We start from the raw sequence: 13,705 nt of genomic DNA, 5'->3' as shown, positions 1-13,705 counted from the left end.
GAGGTAGCTGCCTGGATCCACAGAGCCACACAGGAGCAGGCTATCCTGACCCCAGCCCAGGTCCCCGTCAATTCCTTTCTCTAGTAGCTGGCATGGGGGGCACTCCCTAGAGGTTGGTGTAATGAACAAGGAGGACAGAGCAGAGGGCACACAGCTCGGCCTGTGGCAGTGCCCTCTGTCCAGCAGCAGCGACCTGGCCAAGGGTGGACCTTGCGTGCTATACCATGTCCAGCGCCGATACCCTGTGCCAGGAGGTACCCCCAGGCAGGCCTTCTAGGACCCCTCTGTCCACCTGCCAGCCAGACCCCTGCCCAGCACCAGGACTGGGTTAGCTCCCACCCAGGGCCGGATTCCCACCTTCCTGCAGCCTGGGGGGTCTTCTCAGGGGTGGTGATCCAAAGGGCTGCCACTGTACAACAGTGTAGAGCCAGGCCTGTGGGGTCCCCAGGACCCCAATTCCTTACAGGAGCAGAGCCCTGTTTCTCTCCCTTGGAGCGGCTGGTGGTTTCAAACTGCTGACCTTGGAGTGAGCAGCTAGATAGTACCCCACGGTGCCACCAGGTCTTTGAAAGTTCTCATAAACCAGCCCTGGTGGCAGTCAGCATTGGGAAGCCGTAAGGCTCTACCTGGCCCTCCCTGGGCTGAGGACGCCCCCGTGTGCAGGCCGGGCGGGGACTGCTGACAAGAAGCAGGGGCAGCTCTGTGACCTGGGGCCACCCAGGACTGAGGGGTCAGTGAGTGAGGGTGCCCTGGGTAGACCAGGCAGCTGGGCTGAGGGCAGCTGAACAGCACCCCATTGGCCTGGCCACGCAGTGTTTGCTGCCAGTGTTTGTGCTGTTGCTTTTTTTTCAGCCAGCTGCCTTATGATTTGGCGACAGTCACGCACTGGGGTTATCCCGTGTTAAGATGGACGGACGCTGTGAGATGTGGACGCACAGCTCAGCAGTCTGGTCCAGTGCACTCTGGAAGCCTCTCCCACAAGCCTGGTTTCCCAGCAGTGGCGGCAGCCTGCTCTCGCTGGCCCAGCCCGTGTTCTGTTTTGCTGGCAGCTGGGTGGGAGCGTGGCATTAGCTTGGGTCCTTAGTAAATTACTGTTCTCATGGAAGAGACGACACGTGGGCACAAGTGTGTAAACACACCTGGGCGGCCTGACCCACTCAGAGAAAGTAAATGGCCAGGTCTCCCCCACCAGCTGAGACACGGGACACCAACAGCCGCCCGGCCCTGCTCTTCAAAGTCGGCTTCCCTTCCCGAATAATGGTCTCAAGCAGTCATTGTCTTGATGAGGCGGCTAACGTTGCTGAGCACAAGGCTCCCCCGTCATTCACGTCACGAGGCGCCTGAGAACCTCACATGGTGTCTCAGGGGTGCACAGCACCCTCGCATGAGTGTCCACCAGGGCTGATCCACCCCTTCCTCCACGGGCGGGTTTCTCGCCGGTTCCCACATTTGTGCGATCGTGGATAAAAACAAGCAGCCCACAGCCATCGAGTCCAGGCCGGCTGGCAGCGACCCCAGAGGGCGGGGCAGAATGCCTGTGGGGTCCCAAGACGGGCACTCTCCACGGGAGCAGAAGGCCTGGCGCAGCGATGACCCTGGGTGTGCCACTGCTGTGCCCATTTTAATCCTTGTTGTTTTTGGGGGGTGTTTGTAACAAGCAGAGGGAGTGCCGGTGGCGGCTGCTAACTGCACAGCCAGCAGTTCAAAACCACCGCCACCCCTCGGGGGAAAGCCAGGGCTTTCCATTCCCCTGGAGACGTCTCAGAAGCCCCAGGTCCACCCCGCCCGTCCTGCGGGGTTGCCTCCCCGTGGGTGGGCACCAAGGGCATCTAGACTGGTGCTGCCATCAAGCTCAGGCTGCTCTGCGTGGGAGCCGCGTGGGCTTCTGAGACCGTAACTGTCTGCGGGAGTAGAAAGTCCTGTCGGCCTCCCGCACGGCAGCTGGTGGCTTTGAACTGCAGGCCTTGCGGGTCGCAGCCCAACGTGTGACCTGGAGATGGGGGTTCTCTCCTGTGTGCTAACGACGCCAGGGGGGCTGGACCGGGACCCTTCTGAGTGTTGCACGGGCACGCACATGCGTGTAGACACATGCCTGTGCACACATATGCCCACAAACCAGGGATGGCAGCTTCTAAGGGGCCTCAGGGCTGACAGGGTTTCACACCCTGTGGCATGTGCGCAGGGAAGGAGGAGGCAGGGGGCAGGAAACACGGCTGAAGGGGATCAGGAGGCTACATTGTGAGCAGAGCTGTCGGGGAGATGAAGCCACACAGTGTGCACCGCTGGCTGGCAAGCTGGCGACCCCTGTATCCCTCCACGCACCTCACGGTGCAGCGTGCCAAGAGAAAGCGCAGCAGGAGCCGGCTCACAGGGCCGCAGAGCCAGGCCGGGGCAGCGCTGGACAGTCCCCGGGGTAGCTGTGGCGGGTCCTGGCCGGGGGTGGAGGGATGCTTCAGGACAACCAAGGGGGCCTCCTCCCTGACCCCCAGCCTTGAGCTCAAAGGGGGAAGGCCCACTCAAAGCTCACACACACACACACACACACACACACACACACACACACACACACACACACACACGGGTGTCCTGCCAAGACACGCCACCCCTGCCTGTGCTTTGCAAATTGCCATAAAGGCGAGAAATCAACCCAGTCCGTGGAGACCGGCTGCTAAGAAACCCTGCTTTTCAGTGTGTGTGTGCGCGCGGGGGGCGGGGGGCACATGAAAAATTTATTAAACCTGGGCCCCAGGGACCAGGCAGCAAGTTAAAGATTCAAATCTGTTCCTTTTCCCGGTAATTTATGACTTGCGTTTGCAGTAACGGCAGCCGCCCGGCGCTCAGTGGGTTAGGGCCCCGATCTAAATGTCACAGAATAATGTTATTGCGCCGGGAGCAGCCTCTGCTCACGCCCCCGCCCCCGCCCCCCGGGAACAGGCATCTCCATGGGTGGGAGCAGTGCGTCCTGGTTGCCCACAGGCAGCAATGGGCAGACAGAGGGGCAGCTCACCCCAGTCCTGCCTACGTCACCCACATGAGCCCTCATTGTGAGGGACCCCCGGCGCTGGGGTGGCCCCACATGGGGAGCATCCTCTCACAGCAGGTGGGCTCGGCCCTCTGGAGGCTCAGTCTGGCTGATGGCACAGGGATGGTTCTGGGAGGCAGAGTCGCCGAGGCCAGCCGGCCTCTGGGGGACAGGCAGAGACTGGATGGGCTGGTGCCCTAAGCCTGCACCTATGACTGTGACCCCCCTGGGAGATGGGTGTTCTTTCCTGGTGTGTTAATGAGGCCGGGGGGTGGTAAACAGGGACCCTTCTGAGTGTTGGACGGGCATGCACACGCATGTACACACACGCCTGTGTGCACATATGGCAGCCTCCAGGGGGCGCCTGGCACACCACGCACACCAGGGGTGGACGGGCCACCCTGGGCTTGGGCTCGGGCCTGACAGGGCATCACAGCCCAAGGCATGTCCACAGGCGGAGGAGGTGCAGGAAGGGCTCTCCTCCCGGAGTGACACTGTGCCTGCAGACGGAGTCATGGGGACACAGGGGGCAGTGACGCTGGCGGCTGAGCTGGTGGGGCTCCCAGGGGGCACATGGAAGCCAGGAATGGCCGTGACTCACAGGCACAGAGCGCTGGCCTGTCCCCAACCCCACGCTCTGCCGCCACGCCAGGCCTGCGGTCCGACTGGAAGAGTCTGGAGTCCCTCCCTGGGCCACCGGCCAGAACCCCTCGGCCTCTCCTCACAGGGCAGCCTCCACCCTGACCCTCAGGAAGTCCTGTGAGTCCCAGTGCTCCTCTCTGGAAATGTCTTAAGGCGTTGGGTCTGATCAGCCTGGGTGTACCCAACTGGCTAATGAGGTCCTTCTTGCCCCTGGAGTCAGGGGTTGGTCGGTAAGTCTTGGATGGAGGGGATGACAGGGCGCCCTCACCCCGCCAGGCAGTGCAGTGCATGGGTGACCACATGGCTGTTCTGGGTGGGTGCAAGACAGTCTGCTTTGTACAGTCCAGCCTTGGACACCCTATGGGGGTTCGTGAGTCGGAATCCACACCCCCACACCCAATAACAGCTCCCCACCCACGGGCCAGCAGTGTCTCTCCCGCCTGGGAGGAAGACTCCCAGCCCAGCTCGGCCCCAGGCAGCTGCTCCGAGGGCCGAGTCCATCCCCGTGAGGCCTGAGCCGTGGCTGTGCCCTCCAGGCTCCTGAGACCCACAGCGATCCCGCCTTGTTGGGTCCACACTCAGAGCTCAGGGAAGGAGCCGCCAGGGATCAAAAGGCGAGTGGAACTGGGCCCCTCGGCTGCCCAAGACCTCTCTGGAGTGTGGAAAAGCAAGGGGTCACTCTGAGGACTCTGGTGCCCTGACCAAGCCGTGGGGTTTTCAGTGGCCTCCTGTCCTGTGACCGCTGGACAGCGAACATGGAAGACCGCAGGATGGGGGTGTGTTGGCAGTGGGGAGCTGGAGGAATGTGGGACACTAACACTGAGGGGAATTTGAAGAGGACTATATTCCCTAACTTTCTACGCAGGGAATCCAGAAAGCTGGCATTCCCACAGCAGGAAAGCCACCACTTAGGTAAGTTAGAGATAAAGTTCAAGTACATGATCCTGCTTTAAATTTCACTCCCATGGAGTCTCCCTTGACAGCTGTGCTGCCTTAAAGTGAGCACAGGGTTGATTCTGTGTCCCTACAGGAGCAGACAAACCCCCTTGTGCCTTCCCTTAATGCAGGTATTGGGTTCCCTCCCCTGTGAGCTCAGGGGCTTTACTGTGGTTACCACGCATCTTGTGACAGATCTAACTCCTGAATATGCATGACTAACGGCGACCTGCAAATATCCCAAGACAGTAAAGATGTGCTCTCTCTGCGCAGACCTGGCTGCTGAGATCGCGCCGGAGGTGCGCATGCTACCGTGAAATGTGTCTGACTCCTCTATTTGATCTTCTCTCCTGCCTTTCCTATGTCCCATGACTTAGTTATACTCTGTCTATATCATGGCCGTGCCAGTGCCCCTACGCACCCTGCGGTTGTCTGTAGAGGCTGGTTTACTGACACGGAAGGACACTGAGAGGCCCGTGGACAGTCAAATGGACAAGCAGCTCTGTTTTTGGAAGAAGCAAGGCCAGAGCACTCCTCGGAGGTGAAGGAAGGCTGTGTCGAAGCGTTCTAATGCCCAGGTGGGAAGTTCGGAGGCAGGCACCCACCTGCCCTCTCTCAGAAGCACAAGGACAGGACACCCTGCTGCCCTGCCCCTCCCCACGCCCTCCTTACTCAGCCAGCTCCTCCAGGCTGCGGTAGACGTCATCGTCGTTCTCTGCTGTCTCCTCTGATGGGAAGGGTCTGCAGGACAGAGGGGAGAACGTGAGGTGCAGGTCTTGGGGAGCCTCTGAGACTACCAGGCAGTCCCCCCATCATTCCAAGGCCCCAGAGGGAGCCCTGAGGCTTGGCCCTGGTGAGCTCCTCCTGGGACAGAGGAGGCAGACTGCTTGGCGCTGGCCTGCTGGGCAGGCTTGAAAGCTAGGAACTGGGCATCAGGGGGCCAGCCCCCTGCAGCCACACTCCCAGCCTGTGACCTCAGCACCCCCGCCAGCAAGCAGGGTCTGGGCGGGGGAGGGCAGCAGCCTGATCTGGGTGGCAGCCCTGCCCACGTCTTACCCATGCGTACACTTCAAGAGAATTCTGAGCACAGGAATGGGGGCACCCCAGCACCCTGGGGCTCAGATAGGAGGTCACCCAAAGCTGAGGAAGCTGGAGGTGTAGGGGGTCATCTCCTGGGCAGAAGGAGGTACAAGTCTGTACACACCACTTGGGAAGGGGTTCAGCATGAGCCAGGAAGGTGCAGACGTCCAGCCTCGGGCTCCCTTCTCCAAGGACCCAGAAAAGAGGTCAAGTCAGGGGCCCAACCTGCCCACCCAAAAGAGCCGGAGGTAGGGACGTGGGAGTGACTGGGGGTCATCACGGAGGTGGCCATCAGGGAAGAGGGTATCTCTTCTCATGGCCGGCACCCCATCACCCACGGCTGTACCCCAACACCCATGGACATTACCCCAATCCCCGGGGGTGCCCTCACCAAGCATGGAATCCCTCCTCTGGGCACCACACATCTCTGTCCCTGTGCCCACACCCATACTGACCACACACCGTCCTCCCAGGAAGGCCCACAGTCAGGGGTCTGCCCACCGAGGGGCAGGCCCACCGCTGCCCAGAGAGGAGGGTTCTGGGGGCACTTGCCGGCACAGAGAGCACTCCCAGAGCGCATGCCCCTGCACAGGGGCTGCAAAGAGTTTGTGTTAAACTTCCAGAATCTTCTCATTCCGCTTGGCTACCACCTGTTTGAGGCCCCTCGTGTGAGTAGCCGCACACTCACATGCCAGGGAGCCTGGCAAAGACGATGCTCTGTCCCTACAGGGCAGAGAGAAAGCACCTGGGGGTGTCAGAGGCTGGTCCTGCAAAACAGACTGCCTCCTCTCTCTCCTGGGGGGCGGCTGCAGGGCTAGAACCAGCAACCTTTCTGTTAGCCACCGAGGGCCCTAACGGCTGTGCTCTGCAGCAGGGCAGGCTCCCCCAGGGCTCGTGCACCCCAAGGATTCCCATCTCTCCTGTCTTTCCAGACGGGACACTGGCCATTGTTGTTGGGGGCTGGGCCAGAGAGTCAGGGCTGACCCACTGAGGCCCGATGGACACAGACGTCCCTGTCTGAGCCCAGTGCTGCAGCCACTGCGACAGTCCTTCCCCATGATAGGCCTCCTCTGTCAGGGACCCTCCTCTCCCCATGGAAAGTGCTGGCTAATAACGTGAGATGCGGCAGGCATTCAGGGCTCCCGTCTCTTTCAAAATATAACTCTGTGTGTGTGTGTGTGTGTGTGTGTGTGTGTCTTTCCTAAGATGTCTCTGTCCCTCCTCCTCAGTGTCCTGGCACGGCCCCTCTGGTCATCTCCCCCTCTGCCTGACCGGCAGAGATAAAACTGGCCTGCTCATCAGGTGTAAAACCCCAGGCTACTCCTGTTCTAACCTCCCTTCTTGGGGCCAGGCAGGGCCCTGGCGGTGGAGCTACAGATCCAATTAGTCTCTGTCTCGGACAAACAAAGGGAGCTACAGCCTGGGCGGGGACAGCCAAGGGGACGCCCGCTGGCTTCAGAGCCCCCGCTGCCTGCCAGGACAATGGATGGAGGGGAGCGGGGGCGGGAAGGCCTTTCAGTCCACTCTTCCCGCTGCCCCCCACCCCAGTCCACCTGTGCCCCCAGCTTTGCCCATGCTCGTCCTGCTGCCTGCAGGACCCGGTCTACCCAGCTCCTATTCATCCTCAAAGGCCAAACAGGAGCTCCACGCTGGGTGCAGCCACCCCGCTCCCCGACCTGGGCCCTCCATCGCCCAGCATAAGGTCTGGCACAGGTGTCTGAGGCAGATGGGGGCACAGGACCATGGGGAGATGGGTGAGTGGGTGGGTGGGTGGATGGGTTAGTGGGTGGGTGGGTGGGTGGATGGATAGGTAGATGGATGGGTGGGTGGATGGGTTAGTGGGTGGGTGGGTGGATGGGTTAGTGGGTGGGTGGGTGGGTGGGTGGATGGATAGGTAGATGGTTGGGTGGGTGGATGGGTTAGTGGGTGGGTGGGTGGGTGGATGGATAGGTAGATGGATGGGTGGGTGGATGGGTTAGTGGGTGGGTGGGTGGATGGATGGATAGGTAGATGGATGGGTGGGTGGATGGGTTAGTGGGTGGGTGGATGGATAGGTAGATGGATGGATGGGTAGATGGGTTAGTGGGTGGGTGGGTGGGTGGATGGATAGGTAGATGGTTAGGTGGGTGGATGGGTTAGTGGGTGGGTGGGTGGGTGGGTGGATGGATAGGTAGATGGATGGGTGGGTGGATGGGTTAGTGGGTGGGTGGATGGATGGATGAATGGCTGGATGGATGGATGGATGGATGAAAAGGTAGATGGATGGGTGGGTGGATAGGTTAATGGATAGATGGATGGATGTTTGGAGGGAGGGATGGATGGGTGAATGGGTGGACAGGTGTGTAAACAGGTGGACTTGTGGGTGAGTGGATGGGCAGGAGGGCGGTTGGGTGGCTGGCTGGATCCTTGGGCACATGGGTAAGTGGACAGTGGATGGATCTACACAGTCCATAATCTCTTCTGTCCCCTGACACACTGGCAGATATCAGTCCAGAGTCAGACAGGAGGACGTTTCCAGTGAGCTCAGGAGGACACAGGCGGGTTTACTGTCTCCTGGGGAGTGGCGCAGCACCACCCGACCAAGCCCTGGGGACATGACGGCAGAGAGTGCCGCGAGCTCAGGGTCACGTCCCAGCAGAGCTAGGGCCCAGCAGTGACTCCATGTGGCTCTCCACAGCTGCCCTCCTTCAGACACCAGACAGCTTGTCCCTCCACCCGATGCTCCGTCCTGTCTCCCCACAACAGGCAGACGTGAGCATGCAGGGAACCCGCTCCAGAAAGGCAGGGGTCATCTGGCCACGCCCTCTCCGGCCTCATCTTCCATCCGGCCCTGCCCGAGGACACCCTGCCAGTGCCCAGCTTCCGGGAAGCTCTGGACTTAGGGCTCATCCAGGAAGGAAGCAGGAGAGGGCGGGTGCTCCAGGACACCCTGCCACGGGGACGCCCTCGCTGAGCAGCAGACCCCGCCCCTATATATCCTAGTGTCCTCGCATGCCCTCGTCCCGGCAGAACACCGCTGATCCTGCCCCCCACCAGGTGGTCTAACTCAGCAGCCAGCGAGGCATGTCTGTGTCAGGGCCCCTAAAAAGGGCACACCAAAGGCCATCTGAAGCCTAGCCCCTGTCCCCCGTCCTCCCTGTGCAGGCTGCATACTCTGCTTACCCCGGCTGCCCCCTAACTGTCCTCCCCTGGAGGACTCAGAGCCCCTGGGGCTTACAGCCACTGCCCTCACTGCAGGGAGCCTTGGGCCCCAACGCTTCTCTTTAAGAACCGTGACATGACCACCCACCCACACAAGCCCGGGCCGGCTTTCCCTCCCAGCAGCCGCTCCGCCCCGTGAGGGCTTGCCCCAGACCCGCTGGCCATCGCCCAGTGCCACGGTGGAGCTTGTCCTGCATGAGGGCAGTACAGGACACAGAGGGTCAGCAGGGCACAGGGCAGAAAGAGACAGGGCCCGCCCAGGCAGAGGGCAGACCTGCCTGCAGGTACCACAAGGGTTCCCATGCTATCCTGGGCACCCGGCTTCCATGCCCACAGCCCCTCAGGGCCCTGGCGCTCAGGTTTGGGGAGCAGCTGCCTGGTATGGTGGCAGTGGGGAGTGGGCGCTGCCTCTGCTGTGGGCGGAGGTCAGCCTGTGCACGGGGACCTGCTGGCCATGTGGCTGGATTGCTGTGCCTGGTGAGGAGAGATCTGTCCGCATGTCTGTCTCTGGAGCTTCTGTAGTGCCTCACAGCCTGGCGGGGCACAGCTCTGCCCCTGCAGGGGCAGCTCCTTCCTCGGAGCTCCCAGTTTCTGTGCCCTTGGGCATTGGAACTTCCTGAGCCAGCTGTCTCAATCCCACGTGCTTGTGTCCCCTCTCCTCCCGTGGGACACCACTCCTGGGCCAGGTCTGGCCAAGCTGGCCGGCTCTCAAAGGAGGGTATGTATCAGTCTCGGACCGAGACTCAGCTCGCCTCTCAAAACCCCAAACCCGCTGCCTCACGCCGCTGCCTCTACAGCAACCCTACTGGAGGGCTCCACAGGCTGTCAGTCCTGACGGGAGCAGGCAGCCTCCTCTTCCTGCCTCTGAGCAGCCGGTGGGTTTAAACCACCGACCTTACTTTCAGAAGCTCAACATCTGCCTGACAGTGCCACCAGGGCTGTGAGCGCATGTGTGCGGGGGAAGGGGACAATCAATGACCACCATCAGCAGGGGGCGCACTCACAAGCTCTCCGGCCACAGCCACACTGGGGAGGGAAGTGGGGGTCCGTAGGGTGTCCCAGCACAGCGGGGAAGAGGGAACAGGGCGTGCAGCTGGCTCTGAGGCATCTTAGGAGTTCAGGGGACGCCCCGAGGGGCTCTGAGTCCCACCCAGGCTACCCCTGGCCACCGTGGGAACGCTGTCTGCCGGTGGATGAACAGGGGGCGTCTTGGTGACCGGGACGTGTAGGAGATGCCCAGAGTCCTGGCACAAGTCTCCCAACAGCCCAGAGGGCTGCAGTCACCTCCCCAAGCAGGGCCAGCACCTGGCAGCCAATCTGCTCTCCTCAAAGAGCCACCCACCAGGGCTACGGTGGCCAGGCTCTGCCCAGTGCACCACTGGGCACCTGGGCAGCGTGGCAAGCTTGGCCCTGCCATCATGTCAGCCCAGCTGGGGAGCAGCAGGAGGGCAGCATCCACCCTGCAGCTTTGCCCGAGAGACCGGGTCGCCCTGCTCCACAGCACCCTGTCCATTGAGCATGCCCAGGACATAGGGGGGTGGTCCTATGTTGTGAAGGTACCCCTCTCCCCCCGCCCAGGACCCACGGGCATGCTGACTCCTTGGCACGAGAGAGCTCTGGCCAGCCCCGCTCCGCTGACCACCTATGGAGCCGGGTGCAGGCCTGTGCATGCAGCCTCCGTGGGACCGCTCCTGCTCCAGGTGACGTGCAACCACCTGCCAGCTCTCTGCGAGGGCGCCCCACAGAGCACCCTCCTCTCCTGACCACAGGGGCCAGCTGCAGTGCTCATGGCAGTCGGGGAGCTGCCTAACAGGAGCCTCTTGCTCTGCCCGATGACAGAGAGGGTCCCTGCTCCTGGAGGAGCACTGAGAGCCGCCGGCCGGGGAGGCCTGGCACCCAGAGCAGCACTCGGGCCCTCTTAACCTGGGTGTGTCCTGTCGCCTGGACACACCAGGACAGCCCACACCTGCAGTAATGCACCCACACACACAGACACCCACACCCACAGACACCCTGCGTGTGACTGTGTTGTATAGATGTGTCTGAGCAAGTGGCCAGGCCTCTCTGGCAGCCCCAGGGGGCCCGGACACACACAGACACACACACAGAAACACAGACACACTCACACCTACACAGCCCTCCCCACTTAATCTCTACACACACAGACACAGACACATGTACACACAGATACACATACACTCACACACACACATACACAGAACATACAGACACATGTACACACATACACTTCACACATACATACACAGAACATACAGACACATGTACACACAGATATGCAAACACATGCCCCATAGACACACACACGGCCCTCCCCACTCCATACATGGATCTGCATAAACAGCACAGTCACATACCCTCCCCACCACACACATGCACACACGTCTACACACCACAGTCACATGTGCACACACACACGACCCTCCTCTTTTGATACCATATGCCGCAACACATTCATACACTCAGAGGGGCCCAGAGACCCTGCCAGCTTCTTCCTGCAGGGGTGCGTGTGCGAGTGCATGTGTGTGTTCACGTGTGCGTCTGTGTAGAACAGCCAGCTCTTCCCACAGGCGTGTGTGAGCGTGTGTGTGTGTCTGAGCATGTGTGAAACACCGCCGGCTCCTGCATGACGGGAAGCCAGAGACGAGACCGGGTTCTCCACAGCCAGCAGCTGAAGGTGAGGCGTGGCTTCTTAGTTTCAGAATGTTCTGTTATACTTAGATTTGGACACGGGTGTGTCTGTTATTCGGAGAATCCATGCGGACAGTTCTCTCTCTCTCTCTCTCTCTCTCTCTCTCTCTCTCTCTCTCTCGGAGCGGCTGGTGGGTTTGAACTGCCGACCTTGCAGTGAGCAGCCCAACACTGACCTGCAGCGCCATCCAGGCTGCCCAAATGAACACCTGGAGTTCCAGGTGGCCAGACCAGGCAGGCTGATGAAGGGGCCTGAGGGCAGTGTAGGCTGTGTGGACAGCCCTCCCCTGGAAGGCCAGGGGACCCATACACCCATCAGCACCCCCAGAATTCCCCCCAGCACCCTCACAGCCAGTTCTGATCCTGCTAGCAGACAGCTGGCCATCTGCCCAGATTATGGACAGCAGGCCCCATAGGGCAGGCTGGCGGAGAGGCCGACCACAGGGACTCAGGCCCTGCACCCCAACTTCGCCTCAGCACCCTCACCCTTCACACCCCAGGAAACAGCCTCCGGCGAACCGCAGGAATGAGATGTCTGGGCTGTCACTGCAGGTCACCATCCATACTACAGAGCTTGTGTGTGTGTGTTGTGTGTGAAGAAGGGGCCTCTGGGCTGTCACTGCAGGTCACCATCAACACCACGGAGTGTGTGTGTGTGTGTTGTGTGTGTTGTGTGTGAAGAAGGGGCCTCTGGGCTGTCACTGCAGGTCACCATCAACACCACGGAGTGTGTGTGTGTGTGTGTGTGTGTGTGTGTGTGTGTAAGGGGCCTCCTGGTCTCCTCCAGCTTCCAGTGGCCTGGCCTGTCTCTGCTCTGCATTCATGTGCCTGTGTCCACCCCCTTCTAGCCCTTACACACTCACCTGCTGTTGGATAATGGGGGCCCCCTTCTCCACACCAGGGGACTCAGGGGGAGCCCTCAGTCAGCCAGCCTGTGACCGTCCCCCCACACCTGGCCACCAGGACCGGTTCTGGGGGTTGAGGATGTGGGCTTGCCACTCTGGACCTCCTATCCCCCACCCCCACCCCCTGGCAGCTCCCTCCACTAGCTGTCGGCCAGTGGGTTCCCTTGGCACCCCAAGCTGTGTCCCAGGCTCACAGCCCCTGCAAGACCAAGGACCACCCTCCAATCTACCAAAGAAGAGACAGAGGCTCTGAAGGTCCCCTGCCTGATTGCCCAGAGTACAAAAGGACCCTGGGCAGCCTTGGCCTCATCTCCAGTCGCTCCGAGCTGCGACGGTCTCCAGCACCACCACCACCCAGCCCGCCCTGGCACACGGCGGATGAAGTCTCTCCGCTCATGAGCCCGTGCCAACTATTACTGAGGCTCTATGGGAAGGAGGCAGCCCATTGTGCAGCATAGTGCCAGGGTGGGAGCGGGGCTCCCACCCAGGAGAGAACCAGGCAGCCCCCCTTCTTGGGGCTGCGGAAATTTCCCTGGAGAAGGAGCCACGGGGCACAAACGAGGAAGCCCCCCAGGACCTGGGCGAGCTGCATGGCTGCCGCCGTGGGCTCCAGCACCAGCACGGTGGTGGGGAGGGGGCGGGACCCCGTGTGTCCAGGCCGCCGCACCTGGAGTGACGATGAGTCAGCACTGAGTCGAAGGCACCTCCGACCACCACACCTCCGGCTAAGGGCGCTCCCGCGACGCCACTGAGACACGGGTTTTGGTCCCAGTGGCTGCTCTCTAGACATGTCTGGGAACAAGGCATTCTGTCTGTCCCGGACACAGCACACTCTCCCCCTGCTGGTTAAACATCGGATCCATAGGCCTCCGCCTGAACCCCAGGACTACTAAGGGGCCCCTGCCCCGAGCCAGGGTGTTTCAGTGAATGTGGAAGCTGGACATTGAACAAAAAAGACCGAGGAAGAATCGATGCATTTGATTGATGGATGTTCCCAGCGAGGCCCACTGAATTACCGCGACGGCCAAAAGAGCAGACAGGTAGATCTGCCTTTGGAAGAAGCATGGGCAGAGGGCTCCCTAGAGACCAGGAGGGTGCGGCGGCCCATGTACGTTGGACATGCTGTCAGAAGAGACCAGTCCCTGGAGAAGGACCACACTTGGTCAAGGGGAGGATTCAAGACCAGCTCATGCCATGCAGTGGACCTGGA

General features: G+C 61.0%; 1 protein-coding gene across 2 annotated transcripts in view; it reads right to left on the bottom strand.

Moving 5' to 3' along the window:
* The window catches only part of VAV2 (vav guanine nucleotide exchange factor 2), a 115,727-nt gene that overhangs the window by 37,553 nt on the left and 64,469 nt on the right, over positions 1-13,705 (bottom strand). For both annotated transcript variants that reach the window (XM_075559841.1, XM_075559840.1), the window contains exon 4: positions 5,273-5,341. In XM_075559841.1, coding sequence (XP_075415956.1) covers positions 5,273-5,341 — 69 coding nt within the window. The remainder of the gene's footprint in view (positions 1-5,272; positions 5,342-13,705) is intronic.

Source organism: Tenrec ecaudatus, chromosome 10 (genome assembly GCF_050624435.1).
Source record: "Tenrec ecaudatus isolate mTenEca1 chromosome 10, mTenEca1.hap1, whole genome shotgun sequence".
Classification (NCBI taxonomy): Eukaryota; Metazoa; Chordata; class Mammalia; order Afrosoricida; family Tenrecidae; genus Tenrec; species Tenrec ecaudatus.
This window is presented reverse-complemented; position numbering and strand designations above follow the sequence as displayed.